This window comes from Cicer arietinum, chromosome 2 (assembly GCF_000331145.2).
Source record: "Cicer arietinum cultivar CDC Frontier isolate Library 1 chromosome 2, Cicar.CDCFrontier_v2.0, whole genome shotgun sequence".
NCBI lineage: Eukaryota > Viridiplantae > Streptophyta > Magnoliopsida > Fabales > Fabaceae > Cicer > Cicer arietinum.
In genome coordinates, this window is record NC_021161.2 from 7,166,253 (window position 1) to 7,188,378 (window position 22,126).

Here is a 22,126-nt window from a genome sequence, read left to right on the forward strand (position 1 = left end):
GTGTAGGATTGAGTGAGACACAACCCAAATTTTAAAATAAGTTACATGAGACTTATCAATTCAAATTTTGGCTTTACTGTGCAGGGTACAAGCAAAGTCTCATCTCCATCATTGCCAGTAGCCCCAGAGATATTTGCTTGCACTTGGTCATAAACCAAGCAAGGGCAAATATTATCTTGATGACCCTATTGATATAATGAAGTTGCTTCAAGGCTTTGTAACTACATCTCATCCAAAGTCCACACATCTAGCCCAATTCCACGTTTCTTTTAAGAGAATGGTTTGAATAGAGGGTTTAGAGACGTCCGTAATCCCTCTTGTCTTGAATATAATAGAAAAAAAGTTGAGTCAACAAAAATGAATGTATTTTAATTTAAAATTTGTATTAAATACATCCATTTTTGTTGACTCATTTTCTCTTATTTAAAATCAGAAAAAGTACTATGTAGCACTGACACATTAGATTAAAAACAAATATGATATCTAACATATGTCAGCGTTCATTCATTCAATTACTTTCAATTTATAAAATTATTACATTCTCATATAAAATATCGTTGTTTGTGTTTATGTCTGTATTTCAAGACATTTTAAGTTATTAATGTTCACCTTACTCATGGTGGGTCCTTTAACCCGTTTTTGTGGCTTCTGGAAGCATTTTTATAGTTTCATAATGTGGTTCATGAACGAGTTATGAGACGACAACACATCTCAAGCACGTACATAATAACATTATTTGTTGTATATTTTATGCCACCTAGAGCAATAGTTGTGTTTAGAATTGTAGCCATAGATAGCTATTTGCAATTAACACGGGCACCAATAATTTGTACAGTTATAGTACTATTAATATTATTGGCTCATTATAGTATTGACTAACTCATTTTGGATCCAGCATGGATCACTATGTTTCACCATAGAAAAATAATTATACTGATATTTTAGTATATGTATGTACTGTTGTAACTCATAATATTGCTAATTTATAAAAAGGTTTTTGTTACATTGAATTACTTTTTATCATTTTTTTTTTCAATTTGATAGTATCTTTGTGTTTGATAGGCAAATAACTTTTAATTGTTTGGCTAGTTGTGATGAGGAATTAGCTGTGTACAATACATACAATACAACTTGCAATGCTATTGCTAGAAAACAATCAAATATCAAGCATTATTTATTAGTCCTAAGAAGTTACCATTGATCTATGTTATTGAAATCTAAGCAAGGTATAGGGAATCATAAAAGAAGTGAGAGAGCATAAGATGGCCATTGTTTTTTTGGATTTGGAATATTGATAAAAGGACCCTACACAATAATTTGTCCCACTAGTTCAGGACTTGCTTACTATTTCGGATCTGAATTCTGAACCAATTTCTTATCCCTTATTACCCAATTCCTTGTTAGTGTGTGCACTTCAGATGATAAAAAGTTGAAGAGAGGTTTAATATGTTGAGACACATTAAAAACTGAAATATTCATTAAAAAAAGTGATTTTCAGTTATGTGTTTCTTGCTAGAACATTATTTATCTTCCTAGCACGAATGTTGTTGGGGGATTCGAATTTTGTACAGTCATGAGATTTTCAATTCACGAAATCAGGACTTCATTGATCGTTCAATTGAGATCTAACAGGTCAAAAAATGTATATTTGAGTTTTTATGTTATACTTAAAATAGAGATTGAAAATTGATCATCGATCTTGATCGAATGACTATCAATATTCGAACTGTGTGAATGTTGGGAATTTCTACTTGAGTAAATTCGAATCCGTGTTTGGACTATTGAAAATGAAATACTAAATGTTCGGCGAACACTTTAAAACTTTAAAGTGTTAAGTATGATATATAACATTCAATCATTCAGTATCATATTATTTTTTAAATTTTAATTATTTTAAATTGATTTTACTTCTTTAGTAAGGGTACCCAATAAAACTCCAAGTACCAGAATTTACCCAAAAATGTTTTTGACACATGGAAATGCATCCCAAAAGGAAAATGTTTCCAACCAATACAATTTTGGGGAAATGGTCACTACAGCTAACTTGCATAAAACATACACAAATTTACTTATTCTGTTCTATTTTGTCTTTTCAGTGACATATCTTTCTGTTTTCTTGAAAATGCATTATTAGGAAGAGAGCAAGAAAAGAAGCTACTTTGTTGTTTTCCCTAGTAAGTAGAATAGATAATTGCCAACATTTGTTTAACACTGTCACTATTTATTTTCCTCCTTTGTTGTTGGTAGTGTTATATTTTATTTTATTATATGCTACATAATATAATGTTCAATTTGATCTTGACAAATTAAAGCACCACTTGGAGGCAATAGCAATGCAACTATACAATTCACATGGCATGGAATAATTGCCAGCTTAGTAGCTGATTTTATTGGCTGTAGCTTGGTCTTGAAAACCATTATGATTCATGACATGGGTCATAGATTGTGACTACTTGGCCTTTCCAAGGGCAATAAGTTGCACACTTCAAAATATAGAGAAATGTTTAATAGTAATATATTTACTATTAACCTAATAATTAAGTTATTATGGTTCAACAGATTAATCACAACATTAATTTTTGCTTGCTCTAGGGTAGAGACCACTACTGGTTAAAAAATAAAAGTAGAGAAAAAGTATAAGTAATGATGGGAAGAAACGAAGATTGTTGCGCATGTTATATGGACCGCAAAATTGTTCAATTATGAAAAAGCTAGAGCCTAGAAGTGATAGTAATGCAAATTATTATTTGATTATAATATTTTAAATTAATAAAAGAAAAGGTGCCCTTAAAATTAAGGGTATGATGACCATTTCGACTAACAGGATGAATATAATATTTGATTTATTTCATTCTATTTTTTTTATCTTTTTAATATAGAGATAAATATATCAGTCACTTTAATGTGAATAGTGTCAAATCAATTTTATTTTATTATTTTTTCTATTTACAGATAAACGCATTATTCGTTTTAATGTGAAGAGTGTTACATTCATTTTACTTCACTCATTTTTTAAATGTGAGAACAAACGCATCACTCATTCTAACATGAACAATGTCAGAACCATTTTACTCAACTCAACTATTTACATTTTTCATGTGTTATCATTGTTAGTACTTATTGTTCCTTCCATGTAAATAAATATTTCAATCTAAATCTAAAATATGTTGAGCAGACCATTCACTTATCCGATATCATCTTAAGCCTTAGATTAAACTTATTTATTTTTTCAAAATCAACTTATAAAGTGAGAGATATCACTTTTTATAAATTATTATAGAGTTTTATCTATTATTAACGTGATATTTAAATATTTTCTAATAATAAACTCTTGATTGATGATCAATAAAAGTTAATAATAATGAGTTTGAGTTTCTATAGTTGCTACATGAATATATGTTGGTTTAAGTGGTATAGGAAGGATTGACTTTGTTTAAAAAAAGTATATAGCATTCAAGTGATTTTGAAAGTTGTAGACATCGAGAGAGTTATGTGTTCTCTCTATGAAGTGATTTTTAGAGGATTTGGAGAAAGAAAATTTTGAAGAGTTGTATCTATAATAATTTGATATATATTTATGTAAAAAGAAACCTTAAAATCTATTGGTCTCTGTCTAAATTAGTTAGCATTTCACTGCACAAGAAAATTACACTTTTAAATTAGTTAGAGTCTTCATTATTTTGAAAACAACTATATTTTTAATTGGAAAAAGAAATTTCTTCTTTGTCAAAAGATAATCATATCATACACTAAAAGTCATCTGTGTAAAATGATAATAAAAAAATTGAACAATCATAAATGTATCATTTGAACTTCTTCAAAGCAGGATGAATCCATGGGCGGCAATAAAGGTCTCCACTCCCTTCGAACATATAATTATTTTTAAATATTAAAACAAATAATTATATTTAATTAATTTTATTTTTAAAGTTAATGTTTATGTATGAGTATCGAATTGCATCTCAAACTGTGTCATTGTGTTACAATATATAATTTTTAATAATTTTTTTAAAAAAATAAAGATTTATTAAAAAAAAGAAGAAAAACTAAAACATAAATTTTAATAGAATTTTATTTGTTTGTGCATGTGCAAAACTATTTTGCACTATCTACATATACTAATTAAATTCTTATCAAAATTATTTCTGCCTCATTTCCTTGATTTTTGGGTTGATCTTTATTTTAATGTTAAAAAATAACAAATTGATTTAGATTTGGATCTCAAATCACTTGTTGATTGTTAGTATTTTTACATAAAAATATTTTCGAAAATAATTTTATCCTTGTCATTAACAAATCTCTCTCCCTCAGACTAAGTCATCAACAAAATATATATATATATCTTAAAGTCATCAACAATATTAATGATAACTTAAGTGGTAAATAAATAAAATAAATCATACATTATTGACACTCAAGACTATTAATACTACCACGTTTTCATCGACGGCAAAGGTGGTCTCTATTTTCCACTAGTTAGTTACCAACAATTTGTTACATACATAGTAGTCATCTGTCTATTTTGTATTTATCAACAATTATGGACATTTTTAACATCTTACAATTCCATCTAATTCATACTTTCTTCGATTTTATTTATAAATAAAGTTACATTAATATAAATATAATTTAAATTTTAAATTAAATATATTAATTTTTTTATTAAATTTTATTTATAAATAAAACTAAAAATAATATTATTATTTTTTGGACAGCCAAATAATCACTAATAATTTTAAAAATCAAGGATAAAATAAATCAAAATCATACTAATATAAAGTGTAACCTATTTTTACAATGTATATGTATTTATTGATCAACTAAACAAAAAATAATTTATGAAAAATACTAAATTATCAACATAAACTCAAGTAAATACTTTACAACAAACTAAAGTATATATAAATATTTGTACTATTTCAACACATCAAAATCAGCATCATAATTAATGAATGTAAACGTTAAATTCGAGGTGAGAAAAGAATAAAAAAAAAATATATATATATATATATATAATATAAAAAGTAAAAGTGTAAAATATTTTTGATAGATAAAAAAAGTGATTTTTTGATTAAAGTAGTAGTATAATACAGTGTTACATAAGCAGAGAAGAAATGTATTTAAAGATATTAATGGCGGTTAAGAATTCTCTCTCTACCGATGTGGGCCCACAACTTGTTCTTCTTCCTTTTTTATCCCTTTCTCCTTTACACTCCTTCACTCAATCAACTACACACTCTCTAAAACCCACTCATTCCGTTTCAACTAATCCAAACAAAACCACTCTCTCTCTTCTCATTCAAATCTTCATGAATTAGAATTTTTGTTTTGGACCAAATGGGTAAGCTCCATTTTGCATTGGCTTTTGCTCTTCTGCTTCTACTTGCTAATGTTTCAGCTGCACCACCACTAACCTCTGCAATTTCACCTGCAAGTAAGTTATTCACTTAGTTACCCAGTTTTCTATTTTTCTATTTTTTGCTTTTTTATGCTCAATTTTTGTTCCTTTTTTTTAGAGATTGTTAATGGCTTTATCTCAAATGCTGTTCCTGCTTTCACCAAATGGGTCTTTTCGCTTAAACCAATCACCAAAAAAGGTATGGATCTGTCTTTGTGTCAGACACCGGATACTAATTCAATTTTAAATAGCGGTGCTACTTAGATCTTAATCCTTCCAGTTTTTTTTTTTTTTTTGGCGGTGATTGTGGAATTGGGATGTTGAATTGCAGCGATTTCTGGGAAATCGATGATGAGGTTTGAGAGTGGATACAATGTGGAAACTGTGTTTGATGGAAGCAAGCTTGGAATTGAGCCTTATGCAGTTGAGGTGTTATCTAATGGGGAGCTTCTGATTCTTGATTCAGCTAATAGTAACATTTATAGGATTTCATCTTCACTTTCTTTGTGTAAGTGTGAAAATGTGGTTGCTTAACCTTATGATCTCACTCATTGCTTAATTGTTGTTCTTGTTCTTGTTCTTGTTGTGAAATAAGTATAACCTTTTAGAGATTATAAGTTTGGTTTTGTTGTTCCTGTAGAGAATTGTTATTGTTGTTCAGCTTCTTTTGGCTTGATTTGAAATATTATTATTAACTAGCTTGTTGACTTTTTGATTCATTCATTGTGTAACATGGAGTGATGTGTGGAAATGGAATTGAACTTACTCTCATTTTTTAAATTATGGGCTATATTCAATTTTGTTTGTAATTGCTGCAACTATTATGCACTTTTTTTATTTTCATGTTTTTACTTTTTAGAATCAGAAACAATCAATTGAAGCAATATGGCATCTAAGAGTTTGGTTATGTCATTATCACCAATTTCAGTGTGAAATGTACCATGCATGATATTGTGTCCCTCTAGTTGTAGCTTATGAGCTTTCTACTTAACTGACATGCATTTTGAATTCATTGTGTCTATGTCATCTTAATGTGATTTCTCTGCCTCACTTGAAACCATTGTCATGTGTATATTTTCTTCAGTTCAAAAATAACATGTACATTACAAATCTGCAGATAGCAGACCAAAACTAGTGGCAGGATCTGCTGAAGGATATTCCGGACATGTTGATGGAAAATTAAAAGAGGCTAAGATGAACCATCCAAAGGGAATTACTGTTGATGACCGAGGAAATATCTACGTTGCAGATATTATGAACATGGCAATCCGGAAAATTAGCGATTCAGGTTAACATTATGTTATTATACATTGATTAATCTTTGGTTCTAACCCTTTTTTGTTTGTGTATATGCAAAGGATTTCTAAATGAGAACACTTAAATGAGTTGGAGTTGGAACATTTTATTGAATTAAGATATCTGTTTTCATTTTCAGGGGTCACAACAATTGCTGGAGGAAAATTGAGCCGTGGAGGAGGCCATGTTGACGGACCAAGTGCAGAGGCTAAATTCTCTAACGACTTTGATGTTGTTTATGTTGGAAGTAGTTGTTCTCTACTTGTCATTGACAGGGGAAACCAAGCCATTAGGGAGATCCAACTACGCTTCGATGACTGTGCTTATCAATATGAAAGTGGATTTCCACTCGGTAAACTGAACTAATCCAGAGTCTATCTCTTGAGTATTTTATAAGTTTCAAATTAAGAATGTATTATGCCTTCAATTTACAGGAATTGCAATGCTTGTTGGGGCTGGCTTCTTTGGTTATATGTTGGCATTGCTGCAGCGTAGACTAAGTACAATTGTATCATCTCAGGATGTGAGTGCCTTGTCTAGTCCTTTGCTTTCTGATGCATTATATTAAATCAGACAAATATTATCGATGTAGCACTGGCACTTTATATGGATGGTGTGTCTGATATGTGTTAGTGTTAGTGTTCAATGCCGACACAACATGACACCAACACACGTTACATTCAATTGGTTTCATTTTTTAAATTATTAAAAGTGTCTACATGTCAATGTCTGTGTCAAATTTTTTCATTTTCAGAAAAAAGAATGTTACTTCTTACATCTTACTTCTCTTGGTAGCTGCATGACAAGGAAAACTATCAAATCATGCATTATGATGACAATCATAGAATTGAAAGTTGAAACATATCCTTTGTCCTCTGTAGCTGCATAATTTAAGGTTTCTAAAATAAGTATATTAGAAAACTTCCGCCAATAATTTATCTCATGCTTTTGTAGGTTGAGGGACCAATAATGTCTGACATTTCACCGAGTCCATATCAAAAGCACTTGAAATCCGTTAGGCCTCCTTTGATTCCGTCAGAAGACGAACCTTATAAGCAAGAAGAAAGTCTCTTTGGGTCCATTGGGAAGCTTCTTACCAATGCAGGGGCATCAATAGTAGAAATAATGGGAGCTTTGTTTGGTTTCAGAAGAAAACCGCAAAACTATGACTTTCAAAGTCAACCCTTATACCATCAACCCGAAAAGCAAGTAAATGCTTGGCCAGTTCAAGAAAGTTTTGTGGTTCCAAATGAAGATGAGCCCCCTTCTATTGACCCAAGAACTCCAACCCCTAAGAAAACATATCCTTTCATGTCCAAAGACGCCGAAAAAATGCAACAATTGTGGCAAGGTCGAGCGTTCTATAATGGATGGGAAGGAGATCTTCAGCAGCCGCCACAGCAGCAACAACAACAACAAAAACTTATCTATAATGGATGGGATGGAGATCTTCAGCAGCAGCAACAACCAAAACATTATTATCGTCATCAGTATCATTCATCGGTCGCTCAGACTTACTATGAGCAAAGTCGCGAGGAAACTAATGAGATAGTATTCGGAGCAGTGCAGGAACAGGATAGGAAGGAGCCTGTGGTTATCACGCCTTTGGATTATGGTGATTCTCCCTATGATCATCAAAATATGCGGTTGCGAATAGGTCCCATTGATTATATCCACAAGTACTGAGTATATACAGTTAATAATGTTTGAAGTAATGAATCCTCAATAGGGGAGGGTGAAATCAAGTACATAAATGATAATGATCTCATCTTAGTAAGGAGAAGCTAGTCATCAGAAAATTCATTGTTTGTTTGGTTTTGCCAAATTTTATGTTACTCTAGTGTGTAAACAAATTGAGCATAATTTAAGGGCAAAATCAAGAAATTTTGGCATCTTATTTTTTTGGATTTGGTTTATATAAAGAGAGCAACTTACTTTAGAGAATAAAGTGAATAATATCAACCACTAATAATCAAATGAACGGTTATGATTTTGTTAACATACATACTCAACCATGGATGGTCATGATATCGATTATTGATCTACTCGTTTCAACAACTTAGAGAAGTCAAATTCATTTCTTTTGATAGATCGTATTTAGATATTTAGTAGAATAGTAAGTTCTCTATTTAAATAATTTGAACTCAATTATAAAAACAAAATGTATTTATAATTTTTTTTTATTGTGAAATGATATTTATTTATTTAAGTTAAGAATAAAATATTTATAATTATTGGACTTAAGTATAATAATAATAAATAAATATTTACTAATTTATTTATTCATATTTAATGCATTATTTCAAAAATACTTTTAATTTAATTCATGAATATTGTGAGAAGATAGCCATTATAATTATGGATAGGGTAGTCGATGTATTTCTTTTTTCACATGAAAGCCGCCGGCAAGCATGATGGTTAAATTTAATCTACTAAGTCCTATTAAGTCATGATTCCCTTATCACTGGCCATAATTTATTTAACCTACTAATAAATTCATTGTTTTCCGTCTAATTCCTAAAATCATATGTAACATTATGGGAAATTTGTCCAATATGGATGCAAAATTTAGTTTTGGGAATACTTTTAACATTTAATGATTCAAACTTGAGAAATTGAGCAGGAACATACGACTTGAGAAAATGAATTGTCATCAAATGCAATGGTTACCTCCAATTAAAATCATTTCATTATTATGTTTTGGAATTAATGATTTTGAAAAGCGCATGCATGCGTTCTATCATGTTCGACTTTTTGAATTTCAATGCATATTAATGATCTATACATGTTTTCCTTTTTAATGTATTTATGCACATCTCACTTTTAGAATACATTTATTGATTTTTATATTTTCAATATAGTGTTCTTTCTTTTAATTTTAATATATATTTTCGTTTCCAATGTATTTATGCACATCTCACTAGAGATAAATGTATTGTTTTTTTATATTTTAAATGTATTATTTTTTATTTCAGTTTTAATTTTCAAATTCTAATGTATCTTTGCACATCTCATTACAGAGAAATATTAATGTATTTTTAATGATAAAGAAAATAATTTTGTCGTATGTTAATCTTTAGAAACTCGATGACTTAATATATATTTAATTAGTTTATTTTTATTTTGAACTTGACTAACATATTGCTTTGATATTGTATTATGCAACAAAATTAGGGTGGGCTTCATGATGTGTTCCCGCATACTATCTCTCAAGGTCATTGATTTTGACATTAATTTGCTATATTTTTGTTTGGTTATATTAGTGCACCATTGAAGCTTCTAATTAATTGTCTTTTCATTGTTATTTTCTTTGTTATAATGGATGTATATTTGATAATATCTTTTGTAATTTTAGATTAGATCTATATTTTGTTGGATTTATGTTGGTGACAATTGCCGCAAGACTTTAATAGTGAATTTGTTGATAAAGATTATATGTAGCAAATTCCAAAATATATTGTTACACTAGCCTTTAGGTTCGATTCACTCTCACCAATGGGATGCAAATGAGATAACCAACGAATCTCATTTAGGGTACTTTAGAAAACCTTGAAATGATTTGCATTATCAAACCAAGGTATCTTTCGGTAGTATGTTACAAAAGAATATTTCATATTATTCACTCATGCATTAGAGAAGAATAAAATAACTTAGAATATAAGAATGAGTGAGAAAAGTGGATGACAATATCCAATTTTTCGTGTTTTCATTATGTCAACTATTGATAGAAAAATAATGTCACTTTTAAAAGAGGTACAATTATTGGGTTCTACAATTCTATTTTGCGAAATGATATATGAATATAACGTTCCATAATTGATTAAAGTATTGCAATGGTCTGGTGGTTGATCAGCGCCTCTTTTCGTGCATGACCCGGGTTTGAATCCATCGGGTGTCAAACTAGGAACATTCTTGTTTCACATTAAGAACACAGCCATTGAACCAACAATTAAATCATGTCAATTAACACCAATTATACATACATATATATATATATCAATATTTTAAAAATATCTCACATATTTTCTAAACGTGAAATATGTTTCTTCTTCAATGATGTTGAAAAGACTAATGAATGAGTAATAATGATCCTCATAGAGTAGTAGTTTCCTACAACCATTCTTTGATGAAAATTTGATAAGTGTGATCAAGTATATATCAAGATTCAAGCTAAAGAAAAATACAACAAAAATGAATTTTTTTTCAAGTCATAAGAGTGAGACTTTGTTTAAGGGATTATAATGCGAACAAGAGAAGAATATATGAGATGATTTTAAAAAAAATTGCCAATAAAATCTTGCTTCTAACACAATTGTAATATATATGTTTACCTATTCAATTTTCTTATCATGTATTATGAAATATTCACAAATGGAATAAACTTTTTTAGTAATAAAATAATCAAGATCATCCTATATTAACTCACTTATTATTAGAGGATCTTTTTTTTTATATATAATGTAAATATAGGGACGTTTTGGTTTTATTTATTTATGGTTAATGTCTTTGCTAAATCTATGTATGTGCTTGTTAAAGCAACTTCCTAACAACATAAAACACATGTTTTCACTAAGTTTAATAAAAGAAAAATGTTTTTACAAAAAAATTGAAAAGAAATATAAGAATTATAAGTGACAACATCTAACTCTTCTAAATAATAACTATTTACTATTTGTATGTATGATTAATTAAAATTTAATTAGTCAAAAATCATATTTTCATACATTCTTCTCTTTCTTATAATAATTCTTCCTACGAAATAACACTTCTCTTAATACACTGTATTTGCAGAGCATACTATGTATCATAGTAATATAAAATAGTGAACAATAAATTTTAAATATAGTAGTAATTTTTTAGTTATTTCAACTCAAATGAATGATAAAATGTGTGTATGTTTAGAATAGTATAACTATACAACATCAAATAAATTACTTTTGAACCGTGAATCACATAGATATTTAGACAATATTTAAATGTTATTTTATATAATTGTTTTTAGGGAATGTTAATAAATATCCAAAGACATTTGTTATTGAAAAGTACATTAAAAATTGTATATTTATTTTTTAGAAGATTAAAATTTGTTTTTTCAATACAAATTTTTACTTTTATATTCTTAACAAATGTTTTTTTCTCTTATTCATGCAATGAAGTGTTTTTGATTTTAACACATCCTAAAAATTAATTCGGAATGAAGTGTTTTTGCAATGAAGTGAAACCATTAATTAATTCAAGAAACCAATATAAAAATTAGAGTAGTTGCAAATATTATAAGATCTTTATATATTATTTTATTATTAAATTTAATACATCTAATTATTACTTTTTAAAGAACTGTACTCAATTCAAATCAAACATTTAAAACGAGAAAGATGAAACAAAAATAACACATAAATTAATTAAGTCACGTGGCTATGCTGGTGAGAATAAGATAGTACACATTTATAAATAAATATGATAACTAAAATTCCATGAATTGCAAAAAAGTAAGGGTTGTTAGGCCAATGATGAAAATAAAAAACTACTCCATGAATTGCAAGAATGAAACTCGAAGGTTTCTAACTAGCTCCTGCACGCATAAGCTGAACTCCTCATCCATCTGCATTTTTGTAGAAAATAATAATATACATTTTTACAAAATTATAAATTTAAATATATTTAAAATTTAAGATAATATAACATATGACATAATTTACATTTCATTTTTTGTTTATAACATTTTATTTTATTTTTTATATTTTATATTTCACATATAAAATATAATATGTTTTTGTATTAAAATTTAACTCTATATATAAATGATAAATAAAAATTTAGAGTGAAACCTCTCTACATATAATATATCTCAATACACAAAATTATCCATCAACATTAAAAAAATAATTTATATAGATGTACATTGTTTTTTCATATCTTTTAAATAAATTTTTCGCAATATAAAAACACGCACAACTTTTACAAAAGTATTTTAAACACATTTTTATTTTTAACTTATACATATATTAATTTGTTTTACATTTATCTGTTGGGGTTAATTGCAAGTCCCACATCCTTTAGTGTGGGAGAATAAGGAGAAGGCCAAGGCTATATATTGAGTTTTGGTTCTTTGTTTTCAAATGCACCAGTCAGCAATTGTACTGGGGTGTCTGGTGTGAGTGAGAGAAGTCTATGTGTTGTAACAATTTTCACATAGTGTTAATTCTCTGGTTGCCGGTTTAGCCAGCGGCCGTGGTTTTTTCTTTGGTTTTGGAGTTTCCACGCTATCTTGTGTTGTGATTATGTCTTAATTCTTTTGAACTTATGCAATTTTTTCCCAACAACTGGTATCAGAGCAAGGTTCGGAGGTTCGGTAGGATAATTTTTCTTAGTATGCTCTGTGGTACTGTGCTGTTTAGGGAGGTTTTGGCTAAGGAAAGACTTGGTATTTAAGCGTGTCTGTTGTGACTCACCTCTCTTTCCTGGAAACTTACCTGGTGCACAGTTTACAGTCTGCATGCAGCTGCTATGTCTTATTCAAGCGTTATGAAGTTTGACATAGAGAAGTTTGATGGAAGAATCAACTTTGGCTTGTGGAAAGTACAAGTCAAGGATGTGCTTATACAATCAGGATTACACAAGGCGTTGAAAGGAAACACTTCCAACATGGAGGACGACAAGTGGGAGGAACTAGATTTGAGAGCTGCAAGTGCAATTCGTCTGTGTTTAGCAAAGAATGTTATTGCGAATGTGCAGAATCTGTCATCAGCCAAGCAACTCTGAGAGAAGCTTGAAGGGTTATATCATGCTAAGGGCATCTCAAATCGGTTGTTGTTGAAAGAGCAATTCCACAATCTGCGCATGGATGAGGGTACGAAAATCTCTGATCATCTTAGTACTTTGAATAATATTGTCTCTTAGTTGGAATCTATCAAAGTTGAGATTGATGATGAAGATAAAGCGTTAAGACTCATTTTGTCCCTTCCACCTTCCTATGTTCATCTTAAACCTGTTCTGATGTATGGGAAGGAAAGTTTGAGTTTTGAAGAAGTTGCAACTAAAATTATTTCTGAAGAAAGGAGAATGAAAAATGATGAAAGCACTTCATCAAGCTCAATGTTGCTAACTAGAAGTGGGGCTAATGGGAAGAAGATACATGCAAAGAATTTATTGTGCTTGGAGTGTGGAAAGTCTGGGCATGTGAAGAGAAATTGTCCAGGTAGAGCAGTATCTGAAAAAGACTATGAGACAAGTGCTGGCAAGGTCTCCCTTGTTTTGGGAGATGATGGTGACCTCATCTAGAAGATAAAGTTTGTCCTTATGGTATTTCCGCTATACCATGAAAAAGGACAAGTTATTGCTAGCGGATTCAGAACAGCACACGGGCATTGGTTGGCATCGATGCAAGGTGTGTGGTGATGTGTCGATGGCTGAAGAACTTCCTAGAAGCCAACATGGGAGTTGCACCATAAATTTCAGCTAGGTTTCGACATGAGAAAATTCTTGGAATGGTTTAGTTCCAAGTGGAGAAAATTCTTGGGATGATTTAGTTCCAAGTGAAGTGTACTTTTGATGGTGGAGTATGATTGTCGGTAAGACAATGGAAGTGGAAGCTGTAACTCTTACAATCAAGGTGGAGATTGTTGGGGTTGATTGCAAGTCCCACATCCTTTAGTGTGGGAGAATAAGGAGAAGGCCAAAGCTATATATTGGGTTTTGGTCCTTTGTTTTCAAATGCACCGGTCAGCAATAGCACTTTAAGCTTGTACCTGACTTAGTTTAAATATTTGTTTTGTAAGAGTGTAGTTGTACTGGGGTGTTTGGTGTGAGTGAGAGAAGTCTATGTGTTGTAACAATTTTCACATAATGTTAATTCTTGTGTTGTAATTGTGTCTTAATTCTTTTGAACTTATGCAATTTTTTCCCAACATTATCATCGAATCATAAATCACTCAATCTATTATATCATATTAAATAATTTTTAAATTAAATATCATTATTAGTTTTTGGTCTAAAAAGTTTATATAATTTTTTAAAATCAAAATTTTAAATAATAATTTATTCAATAAATACTAAAGTTATTTAATAAAATATAAACAAAAAATACCGTACTTCAGCTATGACTGTGATGTCTAGTAATTTGGTGGTTCCAAATAGCAATGAAGTAGCACTAGTGATAGAAAGATTGAGATTCTCAATCTCTTTGATTATGTTCACCAACACTCCCTTTTGTTTCTCACAATGGATTCTAATAAGCACGTTCTTTTCTGACATTCTTGCCTCAACTTCTGGCAGTGACCGTTTACCATTCCCAGAATTTGACTCAACATAAACAACATATTCTACGTTTTGTAACCTTTGGTTCTTTTCTTCAAGTAGTTTCACTTGTTCTTGAAGTTGTTTCACATGCTTTATAGCATCTCTCAATACAGAAGCCTTATCCATCTGCACCCAAATGATTTTATAACATATAGTAGATAAACTAGTTGATTTAATTTGAAGAATTTAAGAAAAAAAAAGTAGTTGAATTATATTGAACAAACGTAAAAAAATATATTTTTAATTAATATTTAAAAAGTTAATTAAGATAAAAAAAGAAAATATAGAAAAAAAATGAAATACTCACTTATTTCAAATAATTTATCAAAAAACAATATAAATTTAAAAAAAAATTACTAAAAACTCACGAGAAAAAAATCAATAAAAGAATTATTAATTTATACGCTATATATTAATTTTAAGTATGCCAAACAAATTTAGTATTATGCTTGAATCCACCTAATAAATCAACAATAAAATTCATTAGAAATTAAATTGAACCTTTTTTAAGCCCGGAATGAGTGCTGAAAGTGCTATGAAGTGTTGGCTAATATTTTGTCTCCTCTTTCTCTCAGCAATTATGTGATCTTTATTATGTTGAGAAGATCTTGTGATTGAATCAGTCTTCTTATTCTCTTCAATATTCCGTTTAGTTTCCTTTCTTTGATTTTCTAAGGACCCTTTTGAAGTTAAAGACTTTCCATGATCCTCATTGTTAAAGTAAAGAATGTAAGGGAAAGAAGAATCCTCTCTTTGTGAGGAAGGGTACCCTGTGTTTGAAGGGTTAGTCTTGAGTGTCTTGGATGGCCTCTCAAAGTTGTTAACATCCCCCGAGGAATTACTCATAGTGCTTTGAGTTTGAGGTATTGAAGGTTGAGGTTGTGTAAGAGAAATGACTATCACTATGATCTTGTGACAAAATTAGGCATTTAGTTGAAATTAAACACAAAATGCAACTTAGTCAAACTCTCAAGTGGAATTGACATTCATATCTATTGTGTCTGAAAAGTGTGAGTGAAATTTTCTTGTTTATGCTTTTATAAAGAGTGTGAAACTATGCTCACACGAGTTAATGTTTGACTCTTACTCATACGATACATTCAATTAAAATTATGATTTAAAATTATTATGAGTATTAAGTATCAACGTGCAAAGATCATATTAAGATATGTGTTTGTGTCTTTGTTTTATAGTTGTATAAAGTACTTCCAAAATAATATTCTTAAAGAGATAAATTATATTTGAAAAATAATGTTCCGATATTAAATTAGACATCAACAATGAAAAATATGATATCAACACTGAAATTTTATACAATTTTTGAGTTTTATATATTTTTTTTTTCTCTTTTGATTCTTTGTCTTTTATAATATCTAACGTCCACGTTCATTAATATACTAGGTTGAAATACGATGTCGATTGTGTACGTTGAAATTACACATCTGATTGTAATTTTAGTAATTTTATCTTTATTTTGATTTTAATTTAATCTATCTTTTATTTATTTTTTGTTTCGAAATGATTTTTTATTTTTGCAAAGTATACCGTCATAGAATTTCATTATTTCATTATTTGCACAACTAGGTCAGATGAGATAAAAGTCTAAGGAGTACTATATAAGATTCCAACCATGTTTCTAAATTCTAATCAATTAAAGAAAAGATAAGCTATAAGAAAAAATCCTAACACCGTCGGATCTGGAGCTTACAATCATCAAATTAAACATAATTCGAGTAAATTGATAAATTGGAATATGAAATTGCAAACATAAGTTAAATTATTAATTAAATTTTTTAAATTGATAAATATATTTTTAAAATTATAAAATATTAATTAAAATAATCTTTTAATAAATTTTTGTTGTTAAATATTTTGATGTGACTTTATAATTAAATATGTAATTTATCAACATTCATCTTTTCATAGATAAATTTTTTAATAAAATTTTATCATCTTAAGATTAATTATTAAAAAATTAATCTATGAAATATTTAAAATTCAAAAAAAAAATTAGTTAATATTGTGATCTTATTAATATGAAATCAATTAAGAATGATGAAAAGTTGAACATTTTATCTCATATTCGAACCTACATAATCTCTAATAATATAAATTTAAATATAAATATTTTAGTTAATATTTTATAATTTAAAAAATATATTTATTACTTTACAAAATTTTAAAGACTAATATAAAATAAACTTATAATTTCATTCAATAGTTTATCTATTCATTCGTCTTATTACTTAGCCAGCTAGTGGGGAAAGGACCACTCTTCCTGTGCAGAACATAAAAAATTGAATTGAAATCATAAAAACAACTTCTTGGAAAGAGATCGTGAGATGAGATGCTCAAGTGCTATGATATGCATAGCTCGAATCTTGAGGTACTTTTGTATACATTTTTTATTTTGGAAAACTTGTTTTAAACGAGGCTACACATATTAAAATATATTTATTTTCAAATAATTTATGTTTGATAATAATATCAAATTTTGCAGATTTTAATGTGTTTGTTTGAATTTAAATAAAAATAATTTTTAATTTAAAAAATTTAGACATTATATTATAAATATTTATTTAAAAATAGTTTTCTGATTTTTGTTTGTTTAGTATCATAAAAATAATTTCTAATGTATTTGTATATATTTTATAAAAGTGATTTTTTGAACTATAAAATTATTATAAAAGACACAATTTTTCTAATGATCATTTTTTATATACATTTTAAAATTGATTAATGTACATTAAGTACTCATCAAAAAGAAATAAATAAACATACAAGAGCAAAAAAAAAAATCGTATCAACGTATGAATAATATAAAAATAAAATGATTCAAATAAAAGGCATAGAAACAACAAAAATACAACGGAGATAAATCAAAAAGGATAAAAAAAACTTACTCGATGAAAACCTATAACAAAGTTTCATGGAAGGAGAAAAACGGTCATAAATGAGTGCGGGAACCGTATGGAGAAAATCCTAGTAAAAATTGATAGAGAATAATTTTAAAATTTGCGAAAAGGGTAAAGGTAGCTAGTTACATCATTTTCTCATTTAATTAGTTAACTTCTGTGTTTTTAAAATTTGTGAGATATTTCTATCTTATCTATCACAAGAATGGAATTTGAAAAGCTACTATTTTTTACTTTTTATTTTTACTTAAAAAATGATTTTTTTAGTAAAATAATTCCTAAAAAATATGAAGTAAACATTGTTCTAACAATAAAAAAAATATTTTAAAAATAAACTTTTTTATATAAAAATCTGAAACAAACGCACTCTTATAAATTAAAGTCTAAAAAATCTGCCGCCCACACCGAAGAAATAAAATAATTTAAAATGATTCACGATATATATCTTTTCATATACATTAATTAAAAATTGAACTCTAAAAAATAACTAGCAGATTCAAGTATTTAACATTTGTGTCATATTATGTTGGTAGTCTTGTAGGATCTTTTTATTGATGGGTATTATGACTGAGAGCAAGGCTTCCTTGAATATGAGGCCACCAAGAGAATTAATTGCTTTAGATTTAAAAATATAAAAAACTTATATAATAAAAAAACTTCATATTTTTTTTATGAGAAAATGTCTCATATTCTATCATTTTTAAAACTATAAATTTTATTTAAAATTATTATTGTCTTACAAAATATTGAATATATCTAATTTATTATCAATTGAAAAATAAATATTATAAGAAATAGATTATATTAATTTAAAAATAATTTAATATTCTAAAATTTCTAAAAAAAATAAAATTTAAAACTATTTTTAATACAACTTAAATACTATTATGAACTTTAAAAAGCTTCATCTTAAAATTCAACTTAAATCTATCTATATATATATATATATATATATGTTTGTCCGACTCTTATTAAGAGTATGTTTGAATAATTTAAAATGAGTAAATGAAAAAAAATATAATTAACTTTTCATTCAATTGTTTGAAAATATTACGATGAAATGGAAGAAGATTCTCATTTTATCTTTTAGAAAGTGATGGAGCAAAATGAATTATTACTTTTTTTTATCCATAAAAATATGTGATTACTTATGGGAACCAACACAATATATTGTTTACCGTAAATAAGTATTTAAAAATCACATAAAACTCTAATGATGATATCGAAAGTAATAGTCCATGATTTTCGTTATTCTTACAATTTATACAATGAATGACATAATTGATATCAATTTGACGAATTCTATTTTAAAAGTGATAATTTTTTTCTCTAATTTTAATAAAATAAATATCAATCAAATTATTTTTTCACCTTAATAATAATAATAAAAAGATAATAAACTTCTACATCTTCTTGATAATGTCTATCGTAATTAAAGTTTTGAACAAATTTTTAGAATTTGCCTATAAAAACGTACTACCCAATTAGTCATTGTTTATAGGAAGATATTTAAAATCACTCGAATCCATGCTAAAACTTAGCCCACATGATATTTTTTGGAAAGGTATATGGCCCGGCATAATCAATCCAAAATGACTATTGAGTCTAACCCAACATTTTTCTTAAAAAAATTGACTTCCAGCCCATTAACGCTATGTTGTATATACATTTTTTATAGTTTTTTTTTTCTCTCTCTATATATCTTTAATTGACTAATCCGATTATGGGAGAATAATATTTCTTTTCTTCATTTTCCAAAGGGGTCGGTAAGTCATAAGTGTTCATGAGCAAGATTTCCATTCTAATCTTTTTTTATTAATAAAAAAATATATAAAACTAATTATTTCTATTATATTTAATGATGTCATTCTTAAAATATACCGTCTTAAATTAATTGTATTTTTTCAATGAAAAATTTATTTTCATAGAATTTTTTGAAACACACTTTTATTTTCAAGTGTATTTGATTCGTATAACAATAAGTACTAAACATGACAGTACAAAATTGTATGATAGTTTTTTTTTTATTCTGATGTTTTAGAGAAAGAAGAGGGGGAGAGAGACAAGAGAGAGTATATAGAGAGAGAAAAGGAGAGACATGAGAGGGTCGATAAAGAGAGAAATAAGAAAGGGAGATAGTAGAGAGAAAATATGAGACATGAGAATGAGACAATAGAAGAGAGAGAGAGACGGATAATATTTTTAATCGAAAACAAAAATTATATTTTAGTATTTTTTATAGTTTATACTTGAAACCAAAAGTTGTCTCATGATAGGAACAAGAATTCCTATTTTTTGTTTAGTCTCTTGATCCCAAATGTTTTCAATCTCATGACTAGTTTCTAAATCAAATAGAGTGCAACAATAGTTATCATGTCCTGTCCTCTATCTTTTAGCAAATCAAACACATTATTTTTATAAAGATACTCTTTTGAGAATGCATATATTTTTATGAGATAAAAAAAAAGTAAACTGCACTTAATTAAATGTATTTATTTTGACGTCAAATTTCTTAATAAGTACAAAACTTCTCTCCTATAAATTTTGTGAAGAATCAAATACAAAATTATAAGAAAGTTTTGAAGCATTGTTGGGTCACATACATTAAGAGATGTTTTTGAAAGTTTAAAAATGAAAAACCCTACAATACTTTCAAATAGTAAAATACGTAGAGAGAATTTATAATTTGTACATGTAGCTGTCTGCAAATTTTTTATTATACAATTGTATCATTTTTAGGGTTAAATATATTTTTAATCTTATAAAATTTCAACATTTCAATTTTAGTCTTTATAAAATAAAAATATAATTTTTAATCCCTGCAAAATTATCCAACAAATAATTTTAGTCTCTGCTGAAATAGAACATGTTTAATCATCGTTCAACTTTAAAAAAATTGAATAATTTTTTGTATGCATGTTTAAAACATTATAAAAAGTTCTTCCACAAAAATTTAGAATTTATAAAATGCAAAAAACTCAAGATAAAAGGAGCAAAAATATAGATTTAGAAATTATATTTTGAGTTCGTTTTTTTGTGGAGGAATTTTTGTTGTTGTAAATATGCTTGAAGGCAATTCATTTAAAAATATATGTTCACTTAATAACGGGGACTAAAATTGCATTCATAATAATCTTGTAGGGACTAAAAATTGCATTTTTATTTTTCAATGACTAAAATTGAAAGGTTGAAATTTTATAGGAGGTAAAAACATATTTAATAATTTTTTATAATATATTATTTTTTGCGACGACAATGGTGTCATTTTTTGTCGCTTATAGATTGGTGAATTTTTTGTATTAAACATTTTTCCGACAGTCAAAATGTTACGGATCTATTCTTAGTAATAAGTGGCAAGTCCTACCAAAATTATCTCTTTTGTCAAGTTCTCTTCAAACCAAATAAGAGAGAACATTATAAGTTATTTCATGCTTTTAATTCTTCAAGACTCCTGCGTGTATTATTTTAAAAATTGAATCTCATTTTAATTTTTTTTTTTTTTTTTATGGGGGATGTGAGAAAGTTTGTACGGTTTATTGGATGGGTTGAGAGAAGGTGTGTCTCAAACATTCAAAAGGGGGCTTAGGGGTGCTTGATACGAAAGCATTTAATTTAGTAGTTTTAGGAAAATGGGGTTGGTAAATTTAGGGGGAGCAGGGGGTGTAGTTAAAGGTCTTAAAGTCTAAGTATGAGTTCGAGGGAGGTATAGTGGGTGGAAAGTCTTGTAAGAAATCTCTTGGGTGGAAGGATATCAATGATATTTGTGGGGGTTGAGAGGGTGAGGGTGGAAATTGGAGATAGATAAAATATTATTTTCTAGAAGGATATGTTTGTTAATGATGTTTGAAATAAATCAATACCTTTCAAAGTTTCATTATTTATTTGGAGGCTTTTTGATTGATAAAATTCCATTGAAAAGAAACTTGGTTCTTCATGGAATTTTATGTGGAATCTCAGTTATGTTCATTAGGGTGTGGTGGCATCAAATTTGATGTTCACATATTTCTGCATTGTTTGAAATTAGGGAGTATTTGGACGTTAGTTTTAAAGTGGCTAGGTATACAGGCTGCTTTTTCAAACTTAGAGGGATTCAACTCATTTCTTTGGTGGTTTAGTGATGGGTGGAAAATCTTGTCATGAGGCGTTGATTGTGGTGTGACTGACATGCATGGTTAATTTGGTGAGCTCGAATTTTGTTAGTGTTTAAGTCGAAAGAGTG

General features: G+C 28.2%; 2 protein-coding genes across 2 annotated transcripts; one reads left to right on the forward strand and one right to left on the reverse strand.

Moving 5' to 3' along the window:
• Positions 1 to 5,204: 5,204 nt before the first annotated feature.
• On the forward strand, positions 5,205 to 8,591 carry LOC101505728 (uncharacterized). Its single transcript, XM_004489802.4, has 7 exons — positions 5,205 to 5,434; positions 5,517 to 5,597; positions 5,730 to 5,906; positions 6,516 to 6,686; positions 6,834 to 7,046; positions 7,129 to 7,217; positions 7,649 to 8,591. Exons 1-7 carry the CDS (start codon positions 5,338 to 5,340, stop codon positions 8,378 to 8,380), a joined length of 1,560 nt encoding a protein of 519 aa, XP_004489859.1. The 5' UTR covers positions 5,205 to 5,337; the 3' UTR covers positions 8,381 to 8,591.
• A 3,479-nt stretch (positions 8,592 to 12,070) lies between these two features.
• LOC101506050 (transcription factor bHLH25-like) lies at positions 12,071 to 16,016 on the reverse strand. Its single transcript, XM_004489803.4, has 3 exons — positions 15,494 to 16,016; positions 14,786 to 15,118; positions 12,071 to 12,296 (listed from the first exon to the last, which is right to left on the reverse strand). The coding sequence occupies exons 1-3, from the start codon at positions 15,836 to 15,838 to the stop codon at positions 12,219 to 12,221; spliced, it is 756 nt and encodes a 251-aa protein (XP_004489860.1). The 5' UTR covers positions 15,839 to 16,016; the 3' UTR covers positions 12,071 to 12,218.
• Positions 16,017 to 22,126: the final 6,110 nt, after the last annotated feature.